This window comes from Myotis yumanensis, unplaced genomic scaffold (assembly GCF_028538775.1).
Source record: "Myotis yumanensis isolate MYYU_CA2020_CCGP unplaced genomic scaffold, mMyoYum1.0.hap1 SCAF_1, whole genome shotgun sequence".
NCBI classification, from domain to species: Eukaryota; Metazoa; Chordata; class Mammalia; order Chiroptera; family Vespertilionidae; genus Myotis; species Myotis yumanensis.
In genome coordinates this window covers 134,167,723-134,189,045 of record NW_027223752.1, presented here as the reverse complement: position 1 = coordinate 134,189,045, position 21,323 = coordinate 134,167,723, and the positions used below count along the sequence as shown (strand labels likewise).

The following is a 21,323-nucleotide window of genomic DNA, read 5'->3' as shown; positions in this document are numbered from 1 at the left end:
TACTCCAAAGATCAGCTACTCTTCAAATAATTTTTGGGACCATCTTCTATGCTGGCCTTTAGAACTCATGGTATAACCTTAGAGGTAACAAATGTTACTGCCCTGAGTAGATCTGATTTTCAAAGAGTCCAAAGATAGTATGAATTGGGTGATCAAGCTGAGTAATAACTTGGGATTGGAAAAGTAAAAAGATTGAAACCTCCAAACTAATTTAACCAATAGTATAATGAAATCATGTGTATAGCTTCCCAAAGTAACTTCTCTGAGAATTACATTAACTTAGCTGCATAAGCAAAATAATTTTATGGTCACACTTCAGACATGCCAGATATACTAGTTCACAAGCACTAAAAAATGTTCCTTCCCAAAATATATCTCCCACTGTTCTTCCAAGTTACCTAAAATTCAGAATACTTTGATCGGCAGACTGACAGCTGCTGCTAAAATACCACATATTTTATGCAAGCGCAGCAACCTCAGTGTGCTTTCACTTAATAAATTGTCAGTCCTGACTGACACAAGGCAAGAGGACATAAGTGACTTGTGAGCAAGGCTGTCAAGGAGGATAGTCACCCAAGGGAGGCCCTAGCACCGCCTTCTGACCTTTGAACTGAACACATCCTCCCGCCGTCCCCTCAGGCCCAGACATCCATTTTCAACACATCAGACAAACAGCTGCATGGTCCAAGCATGTGGTGATTTTTATTAAGAATAACTTTGGTTCTAAGAATTCCACCCTCAATTCTGTAATACTTTCCATTAAAAACAATTATACAAGAGCAAATACAAAAAATATTAAATTATGAAAACAAATCCATTAAGGCTCCCTTTGTATATATTATATACACTCAAACAAGTCAAGATTTTTCAGAGTAGAAGAATAAAGTCAACTGTTATAGCTTAGAAAGCAACACTACTTTACTACTAGGAAACTATAAAACACTGAACTACTTTAAGAAAACCACAGAGTGGAAAAATGGAGCCATTTTTGTAAAAAAAGTGGCTCAAAGCACAAACTGCTGGGATGTTCACAAGTCCTAGGGGTTTGGACTGTACAGTATTAAAGCGTGGGGGAGACTGGCGCCTTTTTAAACTCAGGCCTGTGAGCTAAGCTGATCTGATGACTTCAAAGAGCTTCTCTATGTGGACCTTCCACTGTTTAGTCATAAGACATCACTGTATGCTATTTACAAGTCTTCTTTTGGCCAGACATCGTACACTAACTACAAATAATTCTGAAGATTTGTGAGTGAGATTGGGAGGGAAATGCTTTTGTAATTTATTTCCTAGGGAAGAGTGAATTCTAGGTAAGTTTTAGGAACAGAATCGGTCCTTCTGAAGGAGCCTGTCAGAGCTCTTGAGAATTTTATCAAGTGGCAGAACTGCTTCAAGGACACAGGATCAAAAAGACCTTGCATGCAGTTAAAGGGTATGTAAGGCCAGCCCTGAATCCTCATTTTACAAGCCATATCATTAGTCCATATGCACAAAGAAAGAACTCCAGTCAATGTGCAATCAGAAATATACTTTCAAGATGATCAGTTAACGTACTTTCTTCTCTCATAAGGAAGAGTGATGGGAAAAATAGCTACCATTCCATCCTTCAAAAGCAAACTATTATAGAGCAGTATCTTATCTTAAGGACCTCCTATTTTATTCAAATAATACTTGCTGATGAGAGAAATCATCCATTGCAGGTGTAATCCACATATTCCTGAACTAGCAGTATATGATCATTGCATTTACTTTTATCTTGTTCACATTAGGACTGAATATGAGACTAATCGTTAAGTATGAAAATTAAAGCATTCCCACAGAAAGCTAATTTCTACTATGCTTACTAAGAATTCAGAAGCTCAGAATCCAACTTTCTACAAGCTATTAGAGGAATTATAAGAAGAGTCTTCAATGTAGAAATTACTGGCTGAATCGTCTCTAGGGAGAACATACTGAATCCACACAAATTCTTCCAGACCACCCAAGTCGAATGGACCATACCAGCAGTATAAAATGTCTAAGAACTCTGCTGTTACTGGTAACCTGGGCTTCACTTTGACTAGCTTGCTTGCTAGGGTGGGAAAACTGAGCAGCTTCTCCCTTTATCTGGGCTTTTCCTGAGATGCAGTACAGTAGTCAAAAACGTCATCATTATCAATACCATCATCATAACTAAGAGAGTGGGGAAATAGTTTTTCTTAAGAAAAAAAAAAGTAAAGAAATGGGTAACATTCAACATGTACAGTTGCTATGAATCTTCCAACGAGGCCTCTTGAGACCAATCTACATTTGCTTCACATTAAAATACTAAAATCACTCCTCCTTCCCAGGCTCCCAGTGGGAGCACTCCCCACACTGCTCTCAGAAGGAATCAAAAGATTTGGACTCTCTACTTTTGACACTGAAGTTCAGTTATGTGGACTAGCTTTCATTCTCCAAAAGACGGGGAGATTATTTAATATATAAAAGGAGCTAGCTCAGCAAGAAATATTTTTTAAAACCCTAATAGTTATCAAAGCAATAAATGGTTTTATAGAATGTGCCTTCTCTGAAGTGGAATGTTACCATGGAGCATAACCAGAAGGAGTTAAGATCAAAATGGTCATTTACATATTTTAGTTTACGTATGTCTGTTTACGTATTTTTAAACCTTCTCACCCTATTGATGTCAATAAAGGTGATAGCTGTGCTCAACATTAACATCAACATTCTCAGGTGTGAATCCTAACATGGGTGAAGGTATAAATTAAACAAGAAAATTTGGATTCTCAAAACAGAATTGATGAACATTGACTGTAACAGATCAAATGTATTTCTATGTGATCTAAATTATCTAATAGATAACTAAAGGAAGAATGAAACACATTTTCTTTAGGTTTTAAAAGAAAAAAGGCTCTGTGCCCCACTAAACTTGGATCAGAAGAAAAACCAAGTAGTGCAACTCTCAAGAATTTACTCCAGTGTCCTCTTCCTTTTTTGTTTGTTTTTTTGAAGTCTTTGAACACAGGTCCATATCCCAACCTAAGTGCTGGTCAACGTCCTTCATTTGGCGAATAGGAATTGCAACTGTCACAGGTAATTTACCCACCCAGACTGTAGGTGAACCAAGACCAAATCCTTTTTTAAGCAACAATTCTCTGCTGGCTGGGATGCTCCCAGGGGCTTTTGCCCTGAGATTAAGCATTGAGGAGGTGCCTGCTCACAGCTTCCTTGCGGTCTCTGAGGCGTGGGTCTATGACTCCTGGGCTTGGGCCACTTCTTGGCCTGTTCTCCTAAGATTGCCTTTAACCTTCACAAACTCTGGGGCGTTTTCTTGTTCTTCTTGCAGTTTCTGCTTCTCAAGTTCAAGCTAAATAAAATTCAGAAACAGAAAAATTATTTACAAACTGAGGCTTTTCAAGACATTCCCTCTTTCCAAAGTCCCCGATGACTTCATTTCCCAATGAAATAAATTATCTCCCAGTCCCCAGTTAAAATAAATAAGTGTGTGTGTGTCTGTGTACACATAGATTCAGGTAATTCCTCACAAGAGCAGCAGGTGGGTTGTTACTACAAGCAATACAGAGAGATCACAAAAATCTAAAAATCAAGGTTAAGACAAGATCCTGCCATCAACACAGCTGGCCTGTACTCTCAGTGAAGTTAAATTTCACTCAAGTGCTTGAGCTCCCAACACTGCTGAATTCAGTGAAAGCTCTAGTTCTGTCTCCTCCTGAATCTCTTCTAGGCCTTCAATAGAATTCTGGACTTTACTTTCAATGTATTTTAGCCCATTTGCTCACATTTTGTCTCATATTTTCTTTTCATGGCATAAACATTTACATCTGTCCTGTCTGGTAAATCCTGCTTGTTCCAACATTCTTACTTTTCAGGACAAAAAGACAACTTGTGAGAAAAGTCAGAGAAAAACAAACATTGTCTCATATATTATATATGGGATCTTTAAAAAACAACAACAACCAACTTATAAAAGCAGAGAGTGGAACGGTGGTTATCCAGGGCTGGAAATGAGGCAATGGGAGTTTTTAAGGGTACAAACTTGCAACTAGTAGATAAATAAGTCCTGGAGGCCTAATGCACAGTAGAGTGATTATAGCCAACAAAACTGTGTCTTACATTTGCTAAGAGATTATCTTAATGGTTCCCAAGTGTAGAAGAAATAATTTATGTGATGCAACAGAGGTGTCAGCTAAGGTACAATGGCAATCACATTGCAACGTAAATGTACCAAATCAATATGCTGAACACCTTAAACTTACACAATGTTGTATGTCAACTATGGCTCAATAAAAAAAGACCACTTTCACCACAGTCACCCTTACCTGCTCCAACTTCTGTTGCCGTTTTAATAGTTCTATTTCCAAGTCAGATTTCTTCTTTTGTGCTTCTTCTTCCTTCTGCTTTATTACTTGATCTCGTTTTCTTTTTTCCATCACCTTCTGCAGTTCTGGCTTATTCTGAGGAGCAAGACCCCTGCAAAAAAAGCATGAACAAAATTAAAAAGTTGTAATCTAATGGACACATCTTTCCTCAATAGAAATTTAAGCCATCAGCCACAGAGAAAGGGTCCAATGAATTAGCATGATTGTGATCCCCTACTACCAGTTAATAGTCCACATTAATTATCTCAGAAATTCACAATCATGAAAGAAAAAGCAAGAGCATCTTCCGAAAGTAAGCAAAATCCATTCACTGGGGAAGGTGAGGAACATTATGCTCATTCAATGAGTATGACAACCACCCAAGATGGACATGGACATGGACATGAACATGGAGATGAGATGGCTTCACCAGAAATTTAAACAGCAAAATGGCCAAAGTTTCAGATTTTTAGGAAGGTTCTTGCATGTGTAAAGGCATGTCCATCATCATTTCTGGCCACATAGAACTCTGAGCCTCTGACTCCCAGTTCAGTGATCCTTCCAGTTGAACCATTTCAGATGTGTGGCTGACTACTGACAATGCATGGAAGTCAGGCCCCAGGAAAGCCTCACATTTCTAAGGGATAAGTCAGGCTACCATCTCATCAAATGTAGAGAAACAAAACCAAAACTTAGGCCTACCAACCCTCCATCTAAGAATTCCGTGGCAAGTCAGGGGAAGACCATTCCCTAACATTTCAGCCAGTCTCCACTAGCTCTTAAGTAATCTCCACTTTATTAATACTTAAAATTAAATAACTTGTCTCCTCTCCCCCAATTTCCATTAGCAAATTTGCATTACAACAAAAGAGACAGGCTACTTTTGTGACTTAATTATGGTTTCACAGTTACTAGATTGTATTGGGGGGGGGGGGGTGCAGAAGTATAGGTAAGTATTCAGGAAATTAAATCTTTAATCAGCACAATAAAAGTTGCTGATGGTATTTTGTTCACAATAAACCTAAATGTCACTGAGCACATAGGAAAATTTGTTTGTAAATAATCTGAGTAAAGACCCACTCAATTTCATGACTATTAAAAAGCCTCTATAACACTACAGACAAACTTAAGGGATTTAAATTTTAGGATTAAGGATTTAGCTATCTGCATCATTTAAATTTCAAAATACTTCACAGGCAAAATTAACCTCAAATGTTATTAAATGCTTCTGGATTATGCAAAAGCTATTGCACAAACTTTGATGTATGACACACTAATCTGACATTCTATCGCAACATATGAATGGGTTTAATTGATATACAGTATTCATTTTCTATTGTAAGACTTTATACAATGGGAGCAGTAAGATAAAATATTTAGTAACAGAAAGCTCAGGAAATGGTGGCTCATGTGATAAATGTTCTGTACTTAGAACAGTCGAGAAGTCATATAAATTTAGTTAATATTTTATCGTAGCCGATCACTTAATCTGTGCTGAATGGAAAAAGTCAAGCAAGCACTGCCTATATGTTTCCCTGAGTCTAAAACTGGGTCAGACTTAAGAGAGAAATGAGCTTCTGCAAATTTCTTAAAAACTACAATATCATTCTGCACATGACAATAGTTGATTCTCTTTAATCAATTGTGACGTATACAATTAACAAGTCCTTTTAATCCCATTATCCCTTAAAGTCCTGGTGTCTGTACCACTTAAGACCAACAGTTAATCCTGAGACTGCTTGCTGTAACTATGATAGTGGGTCAAGCCAATTTTTAAATTTAATAAGTGCTCCTTGAATAAAAAATAGGTTAGGTGACATATACATAAAATAAAAAGTGAAAGCACACCTCAACCCTGTCAAACAGATCTTGGGAGCACCACCTACATTGTATTCTATGTGAGTAGTGGCCCCGAAAATTGAACATGGACTCAGAGGTAACAGTGTAATCTAGGCTCCTCCTTACTTTCCATACCTTTACAAACAAAGCTCTTCTTCATCGTTCTTAACATCTGCACAAGACCTCACAGTCTGGAAGTTTGCCACTCCCATACTGACATGCATTTGGGTCATTTCCAATTGTTCCCTATTGGAAGTAACGAGGCAATGATCTTCCTTGTACATTCATATTTGCACTCCTTTATATAAGTATTCCCGTTGGCTACATTCATAGAAGTGGAACTGCTGGCTAAGTATCTGTACATTTTACAATTTGATGTATATTGCCAAACTGCCCTCCAATAAGGCCACAATACTTTGTATTTCCACCACTAGTGGTGCATTATACAGACAACTTTTAATGGTACATTTCACATTTCACATAAACCACTGAATACACCCAGGGGCTGACTGAAAGGGTCCACCTCCACCCCAGATGCACTTGAACCCATACAAGTGAAACTGCCTCCTCAGCTGGAAGGCCTGAGCCAGAGGCGAGGGCTGGCACAGACCCCAACAGAACACCCCTGACACTCAGTCAAATATCTCCTGGCTTAATTTTTTTTCTTAGGGTGGAGGGGAGGGTGCATTTGGATTGCAAGCCCTTGATCTTTAATCCTGGAGTTTTCTGGTCTGGCCTGCCTTGCCTCCATTTGTGACTGAACCATTTCTACCTGTGTGAATTCAAATGCAAATATTTCCACCTCAACTTCCCATATTTTTCCATGTTGTACACCAATGAGTATTTATTGAGGAAATGTTTGTCTAGAAAAGCATGCCAAATGAAGATATGTAGATCAACTAAAAACACAGGGAATAAAAGCCACTGACTGAAATGTACAAGTCAAAAAACCAATTTCAATAGTTGGGTATTTATATTTGACCCCCAAAAGTACTCCTGTAGAGAAGATAGAACCTAATTTATATTAGAAATATTTTAAGACATCTTAAACACTAATCTTACAACTTAAAAACAACCTTGTCTCTTGAAATCTGCCCTTATGTTACTGGGAATATCTATAGACCCTGAGAATCTGAAAATGGCCTCACTCAGACCTTGTGGCAAGCTGTGAGCAGATGGAAATGTAAAGACTTTTAACCTGAAACTTAGCTGGTCCCAAAGATAGCAAACATAGGAGCAGAATTACATACTTAAAAGAGCATAGAGTTCAGAGTTGGAATACCTATGAATAGAGTATTTGTTCTCATAAGTAGTAACTGCTTTTATCTTATGATCTTTAAAAAGTAACTAAAAATAACTCTGAGCTAACTGCTACAGGGCTTTGAGCCACAGGTTTGGCTATGGAGGGCAAAGTCCAAGGCTTCATGGACAACTCGGTTTGTGTTGATCTCATTTCTGTTTCCCTCTCACTTCCCTACCCCTTTTCTAATTTTTATTATTACTATATTTGATCAAGCTCTGCCTTTAATTATGTATTTCTTTCTACCCTTTTTATTCCAAAAAACTACTGTGAAATCTTGAGAAGATTCCTTAGCCTGTTACTCTGAGTTTTCTCTTACTAACTTGTCACATTAGGATAACCCCAAGATAACACACACTAAATCCCCAGAAAGATCACTGGGTTGGACAAGATAAAATATGGGAAGGCCCTCTACAAATTGTAGGAAATAAATAGACTTTCATTATGGTACAAGCCAGTAATCAAGTATGATTACCCTTTAACCAAACATTTATATTACGGAAGTGATACTTCCTATTTTCCCCACATTAAAATTTAGAAATAAAAGCCCCAGTCTCCAAAATGTATATGTGACAGATTAACAAAAGAAGAAACTGCTTGAGGAGTTTTCACTCTAAAAATCAGTTGTATTTCTAATAAGAGGACTCTACCAAACTAAGATTGTCCCTTGAGAAACCTGAAGACATAGAATAAGACACATTCATTTGATTTTGAAACCTGCCTTTTTCTTTCTTTTGTTTAAATGTACTTCTATAGCCACACCAGGACTTTTCAAAGAAGGAGAAAAAGTAATAGGAATTTCCAGATGGCACTACATAGAAAGTGAAAGATGGTTGGGATTAATCAAGCACTTACTATATGCCATACATTTTAATAGGTATTTATACATGCTATTATTTACTTCCATTTTTATAAGAAAGATATTTTTATCTCCTATTTTATATATGAAGAAACAGACCTCAAGAAGGGGAACCTTGTCCAAGATCGTAAAGTCATTTCCCTGTGACTTCAAAGCCCACATCCTCTCTACCCCATGGTGCTTGAGGGAACACCAGCATTCTCCTAAATTAGTAGAGCTGGGCCTGGCTAAAGAGTCACCTGTGCAAACAAAGAAGAGAAAGCATAACCCAGAGAAAGTCAGAAGGGTATTCCATTTTCACAGAAAGTACCTATTCTTAAAAAATTGGCATAACAGATTCAATTGCACAAACCTATATGTTTCACAAAGATAACACCTAGACTATTAAATTTTTGCAAAATAAATTGTAGCCTATAATTCAGAAAACAGTTATGCTGCCAATTTTGGTTTTACCTTTGCCTACTCCATTTTACAGATAAGGGAACTGAGGTTCGAGAGGTAAAGACAACAGGAAACCATTTAGTTTAGAAAAACATTTAGCTACTCTCTTTTAGAGTATATTGAACTTTCTTTCTTCCAAAATGCAGACTTTCCCAGGCAGGACTGTCTCTAAATTCTGAGGCCTATTTAGGAAATTATAGAATCCTGTTTTGCTTTGGGCATGATGATAATGAATCCATTTTTTCATCTTCTTTTATGTGACAAACACCAGTAGAAGCTAAGCACTATCCGGGAAGGATCAAACTTGCATTCAATTTCTAAGCGTTAACCCAGCAGCACCACGCTGGCGGGCACTGGGGCTGAAAGGGAGTAAGCCACATTCCCACAACCTAGAGGGAGGACAAGCTTACAGAGAGTTCCTGGGACAGGAGTTCTGCCTGAGGTACAGTTGGAAAAACTGATATAAAAATGACCCCTCGTTTCCTTTAAAATAATTTTTAAAAAATTTTACATTAGACCTTCCCTCTAAAACATGGCCAATGCTTAACCTGGCCTGCGTATCTTTCAGTTCAGTGTGTGGATGTGTGATCTATATAGTCTTAAATTCAGATCAACCGTTTCATTCTGAAGGTGTCAAAATACTTCTAAATGAAGCTTAACAGATCTTAAATAAAGAAGGTAACCTTGTGTCCTAGAAAATAAGACACCTTTGTACTCTCCACTCTCCCAGTCTCCTGGCCCTGACTAACATCACTTTAAAAGCAGAGTTCTCCAACCCAACATCCAAAATTACTTATGACATAGGGGGAACTAACAAATGGTTTATAAAGAAAATGGAAGATAAATGTTTTGCTCCTCTCCACAACAATTAATAATAATACAAATGATGATAGTGATAATTAAAATGTTACTTAAAAACAAAGAATAGACAAAAAAGAGTGGTTTGGGTTTATTTTTTCAAAAATTGGTTTTAGAAAGAGAGGCAGGGAGAGGCGGGAGACAGAGAGAGAGAACATCTGCAACCTGGATAGGTGCCCTGATCAGGAATTGAACCCACCACCTTTTGGTGTATAGGAGGACGATGTTCCAGTCAACTGAGCCACGCCTGTGGACATTGGCCAGGGGAAGACAGTGTTCGTATCTACAGTCAATACTGAAGTGTTTCTAGCGCAGGGGTTGGGGAACATCCGGCCCACAGGCCGCATAAGGCTCTCGAAATCATTTGGTCTGGCCCTGACAAGGCATTAGGGGTGAGTTAATTAAATTTTTGACCATATACTAGTACAGCAGGCTAATTTTTAAGCTGATAATTTTGTATGACCCACAAATGATGTTATAAATATCCAAATGGCCCTTGGCAGTAAAAAGGTTCCCCATACCTGTTCTAGAAACTTCAAGCTGCTACTCACAAATGCTGAAGCAGGCAATATTTACATCTGCCTCCCACACATTCACATATATAAGGGGAAAATACAAAGATTTTACAAATCTAAGAAACAGACTTGTAAATATTTCTTTTTGACTTAGGACACTCCCTTTTATCTTTAATCTAGACTGTTCCATCCAAATTTTAAAATCTGCACCCATATGAGAAGGGGAGAAAAGACGGCAGACTTCTGAGTAACACTGGTGGTGGCAGCTGTGCCTGCTGCTGGCTTTACTTTTTGGAGGGACATCCTAGCTCAAGGATGCTAGAGGGAATAAGGAAGCCTCAAATATAGTTAAGAAACAAAAAAGTCTTTGAAGCCTTTGTAAACATAATTAAAATTAAATCTAGTTACCTTAAAGTCCTGAAACTGCTCAAGAAACTATCTTACCTTTTCTGGTTCATAAGAAGTTCTCTGTGAAGATCTTGATGGTTGCGGGACGTTTTGACGGGATTGACAAGTTTCTGAGGCCTAATTAGTTCAGGATTGTCATCTTCTATATAGTCTGGCTCAGCCATGATGTTTCTTGGAATGAGATATGAATCCTTAAGGTCAGGATCCTCCAATGGGCTGTCTGAAACAGAAAGACAAGACTCATTGTGGTCTTTTCTGAGAAGACATCTCACACAAATGCAGTGGCCAGCGCCACTGTGCACGGTGCACATGCTGAACACGCCACTCTCCTCGGTCCACTCTACTACTTCATTCAGAAATTTCCTGAAGCTCTGTGAATGCAACTGGGGCAGCAAAGGACAAGGAAGAATGTCCACAGTGTCCTGTGCTGTCTATGACTAAAGCAAATAATCCTCTAACCTGGCTCTGGTCAGACCTTAAATTTCAGGACACACAGGACACTTCCCACCACCACATCTATAGGCCAGCTCAAGCCTACAGCCCAGGAAATCAAACACCGAGGAGACTGTGTGTGCGTGTACACGTGGGGCAGGGTGACGGGAGGAGAGAACACAAGGGTGTGCGTCCATGGACTCTGGCATGGTGCGGGGCACTGGAAAGAGGTGTACAAAAAAACAAAAAAAAGGTCAAGTTGCCATCCGCTACAAAAGGGAGTCTTGGTTTAAAAGTCATCAATGATGTTTTCCTGAATCCCTGAACTGTCCTAAGACACTGCCGTAACTCGATAACGCGTCCAGTAAGAAATGCCGTTATGAGTGGCAGTCAACATGACCAGTGCTTTAGATGCAGCGTGACCACATGTGATCCTACCAGGAATCCTAAAAGCAGAGTTAGACCCTTCAGTTTATAGACAACAAAATGGAGAAATAAAAACTAAGTAACTTGTCCATGCTAATATTGCCAGTAGTAAAGCTCGAATGAAAATGAATAAAAATGAATGTTTTCCTATCTCCAAATCTACGTTATCTCTACCAAATTATGAAGCTTAATATTTTTATAGAAAAATGTTGTGCCAATAAAGAGGATAAACATCTAAAGAATAAATAACCTCTATGGAGATTTTATGTACAAATACATAATGAAGGCTCAAAATTACCAAATGATAATACACATCTAAAAAATTACACCTAACATTCTGCAAACGCTACCTGCACTGATCTTTTAAATAAGAATGCCTTCAACCTTCACCAAATGGAGAATTACAAACCTCGCACATGCTGAGTCAGTGGTCCCATCACCGTCAGCCCGACTTTGGTATGCTGGCCCTCAGAAAAATGTGATCCTCGCTTGAAAATGAAATGCACCATACACCCCTCTGTGCAGTCCCAACTGTCTTTAAAAGCTAATGGCAGTTTCATTCTCATTAATCTTTAAACCAGAAGGCCTGTATGCTTCCATAAAAGTATCTGTCTCACTGCCCTAAACAATGGATAATTTCCATGACACCAAAGCAGATCACTGCCTCCTACTGTCACTACTACAGTGGGGAGGGGAAGCCCTGTGGACGTGTGGGGAAAGAGCCTATCAGACAGAGGGAACACCCCGTGCAAAGGCCATAGGAAGGAGTTCACCTGATAGGGATGAGGGAGGAATAGCAAAGAAGCCAGTTTGTAAGGACTCTGGCCTTCAGGCTGAGGGACAATGGGGAGCCACTCATTCAAGGTTTTGAGCACAGAAGTGACAAGATCTGAGTCATGTTTTTAAAAGATCACTCTAGCTACTGAGTTTAGAACAGACTGAAGCAAGCAAGGAAGGAATAAGGGAGGCAGCTGTTATATTAGTGCAGGTGAGAGATGGTTTAGGCCAGGGTGACTGGGTGACTATAGAGCAGGTTAGAGGACAGACCGATCACGCTGTATTTTGAAGGTAAAGCCTTTGGGATTTCCTGCAGGACTGGAGATGAGGGGTGAAAGACAAGAGGAATCAAGGATGACTGTGCAACTAGAAGGTGAGCACTGTGGAGGTGGGTAGGCTGTGAGCAGAGCAGACAAAAGATGTGATCAGGAGTTCATCTGGGACTAATTGAGTTGGGGATGCCTGCTAGATATCTTAGTGGTGACGGTGAAAAGGCAAAGGCAGTTAGTACTCAAACCTGGGTGACTCCTTCCTCTGTCTTACTGACTTGACTCCAAGGTCCTCACTTTGCCTGTACCCCTCCTCTGTCCCTCCATTCTAGTTAAAGATTAACTAGAATGAAACTGCCGTTAGCTTTTAAAGACAGTTGCGACTGCACAGAGGAGTGTATGGTGCATTCCCATAAGTAGAGGCAGCACAAGATCTCCACTCCTAGTCTTTTCCGAAGGTCAGCACCGGACATGTCTTGGGCCTTGGAGCCACGAGATAGGTTGAGCTTTCAGTGTGCCAAAAAGGCTTCTACCCCGCCAGTGTGGTTCAGTGGGTTGGGCACTGTCCTGGTGCATCAAAAAGTCACCGGTTCGATTCCTGGTCAGGGCACATACCTGGGTTGAGGGCTTGATCCCCAGTACGGGGCATGCAGGAGGCAGCTGATCAATGTTTAGCTTTCACATTGATGTTTCTATCTCTCTCCCAGACCCTCTCTCTAAAAATCATTAAAATTATAAAAATAGGGGGAAAAGGCTTAGTTCTGAGTCTAGGGAACACGTTCCAGCTTGGGTTATTTTTTGTGATTTCTCTTCAGATTTAGTGTTTGGTAAGTCCTTCTCCCACAGGACCAGTGTAGATGGGCCTCAGCCTGCCTCTGACTGGAGAGAGCAGGTGGGTGGGGGCTGAAGGAGTTCTGCTGTAAAGGATAAAGGAAGGTGCAAACGTTTTCCTTGATTTTCACTGGTTTGCCCTGCTACACAACTGGAAAGGGGACATGGAAGCCCGTGGGTCTGAGACGGCTTTAAGCCTGCCTGGGGACCAGGCTGCAGTCCTTACACCCCTCACGCAGTAGACCACACTGGGGTCCAGGAAAGGTTGTGTAGTAAGGAGGAGCTGAACTACTGGGAACAATCTGTCACTCAGTGTGCATATAGGAGCGGTGGTGGCTAAGGAAGGATCTAGGAGCTGGTTCTGGCCACTTCTCCACACTAGAACCATGACCAACATATGGCAATAATCACCTTTATGGCCTTGTTCAACTTCTTCCCTTTGCCAACCATGTTCCTCACTGCCATCAAGACTGGGAAATGCCATTCTGATCCTAAGGGAGCCCCATCCCAAAGATCCTATCCTCTGATTGAATGGAAACAAGCACTTATGCTCCCTGTGTCTGCACACATCTCCCTTCCTCACCCAGTACCTTTGCAGCACTGCTCCCTCCAGCAGGGGTGCTGATCCTCTTCCTACCCTTCCCTGGACCGCCACAAGCCAAATCTCACTCGCCCCTTCAGATCCAGATAAATGGCAAATCTTCCACAAAGCCTTCCCTAATTCAGCAATTGCAACGAAACACTCTGACCTCTAAACATCTATGAAACTTTCTTTGTCCCCCTTTCCTAGTATTCATTGATATCCACCTTATATTACAGAAATATATATATATTATCTCTTCACTGCAAAGACCACATCTCATTTATATTCACATTCCTCATGGACTGGGTCAATAAATATTAATAACTTAAATGAACAGAGTCACAGTTAACTACCAGTAGAGGGAGCCCATGGCTTGTTGAGTGCATAGCAGCAAGTAAAGCACTGTGGAGTTGGGAGGACAAGCCTGTTTCCTCACTGAGCATCAAGTAATAGAGAAGCCTGACAGAAAAGATGACAGAAATGTCTGGAAGTAAAAGCGCTTTATAAGTGCTTATTCTTATTACTACAAGAAACATCCTTCCAGAAATAAACATGAAGACATTCTTTTCATATTCACTCCTCTAGTCAAGTAACTGATTCATAAGTAATTTATTTTTAAAGTATTAAGTCAGTAAAGAAAAACTGGTGTCCACTCAGTGTGAGAGGAAGAAAACTGGCTTGAGATCTTGGACAAAGCTTAATAACTCCCCTGACCCTCAATTCTCCCGTATGTAAAAACTAGAGGCCCAGTGCATGAAATTCGTGCACGAGCAGGGGCGGGGGGCGGGGGGGTGTCCCTCAGCCTAGTCTGCACCCTCTTCAATCTGGGACCCCTCGAGGGCAGTCAGACATCCCTCTCACAATCCAGGACTGTTGGCTCTCAACCGCTTGCCTGCCTGCCTGCCTGACTGCCCCTAACCACTTCTGCCTGCCAGCCTGATCACCCCCAACCACTCCCCTGCCAGCCTGATCGATGCCTAACTGCTCCCCTGCCGGTCCGATTTCCCCTAACTGCCCTCCCATGCCGGCCTGGTTGCCCCTAACTGCCCTCCCCTGACAGCCTGGTCACCCTTAACTGCCCTCCCCTGCAGGCATGGTTGCCTCCAACTTCCCTCCCCTGCCAGCCTGGTCACCCCAAACTGTCCTCTCCTGTAGGCCTGGTTTCCCCCCACCCCAACTGCCCTCTTCTGCAGGGCTGGTCGCCCCCAACTGCCCTCCTCTGCTGGCCTGGTCACACCTAACTGCCCTCCTCTGCTGGCCTTGTCACACCTAACTGCCTTCCCCTGCAGGCCTGGTTCCCCTCAACTGCCCTCCCTTGCAGGCCTGGTCCCTCCCAACTGCCCTCCCCTGCTGGCCATCTTGTGTCCACATGGGGGTGGCCATCTTTGACCACATGGGTGTGGCTATCTTGTGTGTTGGAGGATGGTCAATTTGCATATTACCGCTCTATTAGATAGGATGGGTGTGGTTGCAAGAACTGGTTGAAATGTGGATGTGAGTACTCTGTATAATCCCTGGTACATCTGGAAGAACTCAATCAATGGAAGCCACTATTAGCCAAACTATGTGACCAATGCCATACCATATTTTATTTAATAGTCCAGCAAAAATTGTACACAAAACTCCAAGTTTCTAGGCCTTAGCTTTTTAAAGAACGTAAGAGTTCAACTACATGACCCACAGGCCTTCTCAATGGTAAGCTTCAAGGGTTCTAAGACCTATTTGTTCTACACACATTAAGAAACTTTTGGAAAGTGTAAAAAGGTCTATCACACCTTCAAAGTGCTACGTAGAGTTCTGAATGGTTCCAGCTAGACTGTAAGGGTGCAGCAAGAAAACGGACAGGCCTGATGGTGAGGGTCTGTTCTGAGATGGAGGGGACTCAAAGATTTTAAGTTGAATAAATAACAACACTGAATTGCATTTTAGACAGATACTAAAAATATGCACTGAAAATGCCACCTGATAGAATTCTGCCTTTAAATTCTGTGAATCAACAAATGATATCATTACTAAACTCCACTCTCCCAGAGGATAAGAAAATCCCATCCTTATAGATGGATTTGGGTTCTTGCTCTTCTTCTTTCTCTTGCTACTCCCCCTCTCCCCCGCTCCCCTGCCCGCCCCTTCCAGAAGTTCATTCTGGGCCCAGCTCTGTGCATATCCTGAGTATTTTGTGTGAACTGCTTTTCAGAGGTTAATAAACATTACCACAGAAAAATTTCACAACTGTGCTAATAAACATTTATTGCAGCTGGATTTTTCATCATACCTTGTTGGCTCCAGTTGTTTATTTGCATATTTCTACTTCAGAAAGGTAAATTTAAAAACCTCATCCAATGAGATTTAAAGGTCAGAACTTAGAGATTATGTTAAATTTCATGATCACCTAAATGATTTGACTTTGGATGGTGGGCACACAACGTAATATATAGATCGTGTATCAAAGAAATGTAAACTAGAAAGCTATATGACCCTGTTGATTAATGTCCCTCCAATAAATTTAATTTTTAAAAATCTAATTGTACCTTTAAGGACTAACAGTTGAATGCTTTTTAAAACAATACAAGAAGCATAGTAATATATACATTTTTCAGGTGTACTATAACCAATTGAAGCTAAACAATTAAACTTTTGAATTCCTCCAGCTACTTCTAGAAAATTTAAAGTAATTCCAAGACATTCTTTAAAACAATTTATTTCCCAGGCTGTCTCTAAGAGATTCTAGCAATCCACTGACAATATCTGAAAGATCCAAGTCACTTTTGATTGCAGGCCAGCAAACTCTAGGCCTGGGCCAACCTGGATCCCCAGCCATTTGCTCTGCACCCAGGATCCCAGTTGGGAGAATGATGGTGAGGAGAAAAGAGAGAAAAGTGAGTTAAGATGGTAATTTCTCCCAAAAAAGCAGAGCCTTTTGTTGACAAACTCCTGACTTGCCTGACCCCAAGCTAAACCTAAAATTCAGTTTGGGACCAGGAGACAGTGACGCCATCTAGTACCCAGAGGCATTGGACAAGTGCCCACAGGGCCTTTATGGCCACAAACCTAACTAAGGCTTACAAATGACACCCAACCAGAGGCAATCTATGCAAGTGCAGAAACATGACTTTTCCCTCTGCCCAGCCCCACTACTGCTGGAACTCTAAACTCTCAGTAAATTGCCTACAAATATGCTGCTGTACAAATGTCAAACAGTGAAGCTCTTGGGAAAATATCAAACTTGTTTTCTCATCAGTTTTTTATAAACTGTGTTTTCACATAAAAGGCACATGTTTTATATTTAGAAAGTGGGAAACGAGACAAGAAACTTCAGGAAGACAGAACATGTGCCAATAGTAAAGATAAGCTGAAGCTGGTCTGGGTGAGGTGAAACCAGCAGGTGGTGATGGCTCTACAAATAACTAGGTGTCCCTTTTCAGGACAGCCAGAGAGCAATGATGCCTCACCATGGACCCCAGCACTATGAGTAAAGGTACTCACAGAAAGCATTAGAGATATGCTATGGAAGAAATCCATTGTGGAGTCACTGTGTATCTGCCCTCAATGTTGTACACAAGCTTTTCCCCATCATTTAATCCTCATGACAGCTCTATGAGCTAGGGTTATTTATTCACAATAATCTATGGAGGAGGCTCAGACAGCTTCAAGAAGATGGGCTCCAAATCACACTGACAAAGTTTAAATTCCAGCTTCCTCATTTACTGTACATGTGCCTTTAGCATGTTTCCTCACCAGTTGGGAAAAAAAAAAAAAGAATGGCAGATGATCTCATAGGGTTGTTATGAAGGGCAAATAAGAAATGCATACCAAATGCAGTGTTAGAAATAGTAAACCTTCGATGACTGTCACTGGCAATAAATAACAGCAAAACCAGGATTTGAACTCGGGTCTGTCTGGTTCCCAAAGAATGTTCTTTAGCATTCCACTCTCTGGTCTGAAATAATGAGAGGGAAGAATTGGGTTTCACTTTAACAGGATTATTTCTCCAAAAGATTATAAAAGCTTTCTAAAATCATAGCTCTATAATCCCAAATAGAAAACACCTTGTAAAAGAACACTTTCAAGTGAGGATAAACATCAGGAAAGACATTTTCTTTAAGACATAAATCCTATCTAATAAAGAGAGAATATGCTAATTGACCCTCACGCCATTGCAAAGATGGCAGTGCCCACAGCCAATAAGGAGGGAATATGCTAATTGACTGCCCTGACCTCAAAGATGGCAGTGCCCACAGCCAATAAGAAGGGAATATGCTAATTGACTGCCACGCCCTCACACAAGATGGCCACCCCCATGTGGTCAAAAGATGGCCACTACAAGATGGCCGGCAGGGGAGGGCAGTTTTGGGCAATTAGGCCAGCAGGGGAGGGCAGTTGGGGGGGACCAGGACAACAGGGGAGGGCAGTTGGGGGCGACCAGGCTGGCAGGGGAGCAGTTAGGTGTCGATCAGGCTAGCAGGGGAGTGGTTAGGGAGTGATCAGGCTGACAGAAGTGGTTAGAGGCAGGCAGGCAGGCAAGCAGTTGGGAGCCAGCAGTCCTGGATTGTGAGAGAGATTGGGCCTAAACCGGCAGTCGGACATCCCCTGAGGGGTCCCAGATTGGAGAGGGTGCAGGCTGGGCTGAGGGACACCCCCCTCCCTCCCCACCAGTGCATGAATTTCGTGCATCAGGCCTCTAGTATTACTATAAGAATGTTCATAGCAGGGCTGTTCACAGTTCCTCAGATATCTCTCCCCACAGAAGGGCCCGTAACACCCCCCCTGACTCATCTCAACCTAAAAGCACTCTTGACTACTTGGACATAGGAGGGGCCATCATGATGTCCCCGGTTTGGCTCCTAATGTTCCTCATTCACGGCCCCAAACCAAAAGCAGTAAAGCCCCAGAAAGAGCTAGCAAAACTTCTCATACTGGAAGGGGTCAGGACCCTCCCTCTCATCCCTCAGCCCCAAAGAAGAGCAAGTATGAATATGACTCGGACCTCTCTTATCCATGAAACAAGCAAGCAAAATTCCATTTCAGAAAATACACAGCATGATTCTAAAGGTTCTTCACCAGCCATAGAAAATTTCATACAAGCTCTTCTTCACCTAGAAGACAGAAGAGTCACATGTTGGACTCTTCTTCCCACCCAAGTGACAGTAAAAAAAAAAGCCTCTGATTCAGATCTGTCACCTCCAACCTGACTCCACCTCAAAGGGCTTGCCTCTGGGAAAGACGGTTGCACACATGTGTTCTGGGGCTAACACTGAGTTGCTGTTAACTGACAAACGGCAAGAGCAGCAGGAACTCAAGAAACAGGACCAAGAAACCATGGCATTTGAAGCTGAATTCCAGTGTGCTGAAAACATATTTTGAGATAAGTGTGGTCATAAGAAGAATTTGAAACTGGAATGTTTAGAGCAAAGGAGAAAATCAGAAGACTCAGAGAGAGATGAGCTGTATGCCCAGTGGGGAAAGGGACTTGTCCAGAGCCGTAGCAGCAACAAAATGTGGAGGATGCAATAAAGGAAACGTAAAAGCCTTTAGCCCGCTATATTGATTAAGATCTGGATTGGATGCTGAGAGAACAAGAAAGAGAGGGAACCCATGGCCAACTTTATCGAGAAGGAGAACAAGAGCCCTAACCGGTTTGGTTCAGTGGACAGAGCGTTGGCCTGCAGACTGAAAGGTCCCGGGTTCAATTCCGGTCAAGGGCATGTACCTTGGTTGTAGGCACATCCCCAGTAGGAGGTGTGCAGGAGGCAGCTGATTGATGTTTCTCTCTCATCGATGTTTCTAACTCTCTATCCTTCTCCCTTCCTCTCTGTAAAATATCAACAAAATATATATTTTTTTTTTTAAAAAAAAAAGGAAGGCGAACAAGAAAGTGAGACCTTGCTACAGTGGCCTAGCAATTCCTCTCAACAGATTCCATATCTGGCCTGGATATCGCTGAGATGGGTGGACAGATCCAATGGATCTGAACAGAAGTGCATTGCCAGACTTGCCAGCAAAAAGGAGGTGGAGGAACTTGTCCACAAGTGGAGGGCTAAGAATATGTAACTTTTCTGAGGTTATGTGAGTGGCTGTGGGTTGTGGTAGCTGACATAGAGTAGCCTATAGATAGATATCCAGCTGTAACAGTCTAAGCTAATAATCAGGGCCTACACAGCCCAGAAACTTGTTGAATGCTAATTTTGACCACTAGCATTTGAGAAAAAGAATTATTTGAGACCTGATGTTTGGACTGAGGCACCTGTAACTTCTCAGGTGTGCCAACACTGGCGGTTATTGCTGGCTTTCAAAAGAAACACTGATTTTTCAGTGTCCCAGGGATTCCTGGTCAGGATCAGGGCACATGTGCGTGTTGCGGGCTCAATTGATTGGACTTTTCAGTGAGCCAAAGCAGCCCCTCCTCGGCTCATTTCTGTCCTGTAACACTTCTAAAGAACCAAAGCAGCCCAGCGTAGGCTCTCTCCTATTGCTCCTTGTCATAAACCCTTCTTTACTTCACTGTCCTTAGTTTTAATAAATGTACTCTCAAAATAACCTAGACTCATATTGTGAAATCTTTCCTGCACCAAGACAAGAACCCACACACTATAGGCCAGGGGTCCTCAAACTTTTTAAACAGGGGGCCAGTTCACTGTCCCTCAGACCGTTGGAGGGCCGGACTATAGTTTAAAAAAAAAAAAACTATGAACAAATTCCTATGCACACTGCACATATCTTATTTTGAAGTAAAAAAACAAAACAGGAACAAATACAATATTTGCTGTGAACTGAAGGGTCCCGGGTTCAATTCTGGTCAAGGGCACATGCCTGGGTTGTGGGCTCGATCCCCAGTAGGGGGCGTGCAGGAGGCAGTCGATCAACGACTCTTTCTCATCATTCATGTTTCTATTGCTCTCTCCCTCTCCCTTCCTCTCTGAAATCAATAAAAATATATTTTAAAAAAACCCAAAACTCGAAGTTTTGTTACTCATTACATTAAACTCACAAAGGGAAGCCCTGACACATTTCTTATCCCCAGAAACATCTTGGTGGGTCTTCCAACTGTCCGGTCTCCAAGAAAGTGAGACCTTGCTACACTTTCTAACTAAATCTGACCAGCTGACACTCAGGTCAAGAGAAGAGTTCAGATTTACAGAAGGGGCCAAAAACAGGGGCCGGGAGGAGAAAGGGGGGAGGTCAACTCATGCTTTGAACAAACGGTCCTCATTTGATCTTGAAGGAGCTTAGAATGAGTTAGACAAACAAGCGCCTGCTTCTCTTGATAACAGATCAGAACAGGGAACCCAACCAAATGCCCATTTTTCTAAACCAGCTGATTATGTTCTCTCTTAAATAAGATAACCCAATAAACCCTCCATAAAAGTCCATAACATTAATTGCTGTGTATGAGCAATGAGTCTTTTGCCACAGAAAGATAACTCAGATTG

General features: G+C 41.5%; 1 protein-coding gene and 1 pseudogene across 4 annotated transcripts in view; one reads left to right on the top strand and one right to left on the bottom strand.

Moving 5' to 3' along the window:
• Window positions 1–680: 680 nt before the first annotated feature.
• Window positions 681–21,323, bottom strand: part of FAM107B (family with sequence similarity 107 member B) — a 257,966-nt gene continuing 237,323 nt past the window's right edge. For 3 of the 4 annotated variants that reach the window (XM_070432092.1, XM_070432110.1, XM_070432102.1), the window contains 3 exons: window positions 10,615–10,798; window positions 4,320–4,470; window positions 681–3,346 (listed from right to left, as the gene is read on the bottom strand). In XM_070432092.1, coding sequence (XP_070288193.1) covers window positions 3,230–3,346; window positions 4,320–4,470; window positions 10,615–10,798 — 452 coding nt within the window. In that variant the 3' untranslated portion in view covers window positions 681–3,229. Of the gene's footprint in view, window positions 3,347–4,319; window positions 4,471–10,614; window positions 10,799–17,706; window positions 17,726–21,323 lie in introns of those variants that run through there. The other variant, XM_070432119.1, reaches the window with a different exon arrangement.
• On the top strand, window positions 12,568–19,944 carry LOC138998844 (BUD13 homolog; annotated as a pseudogene).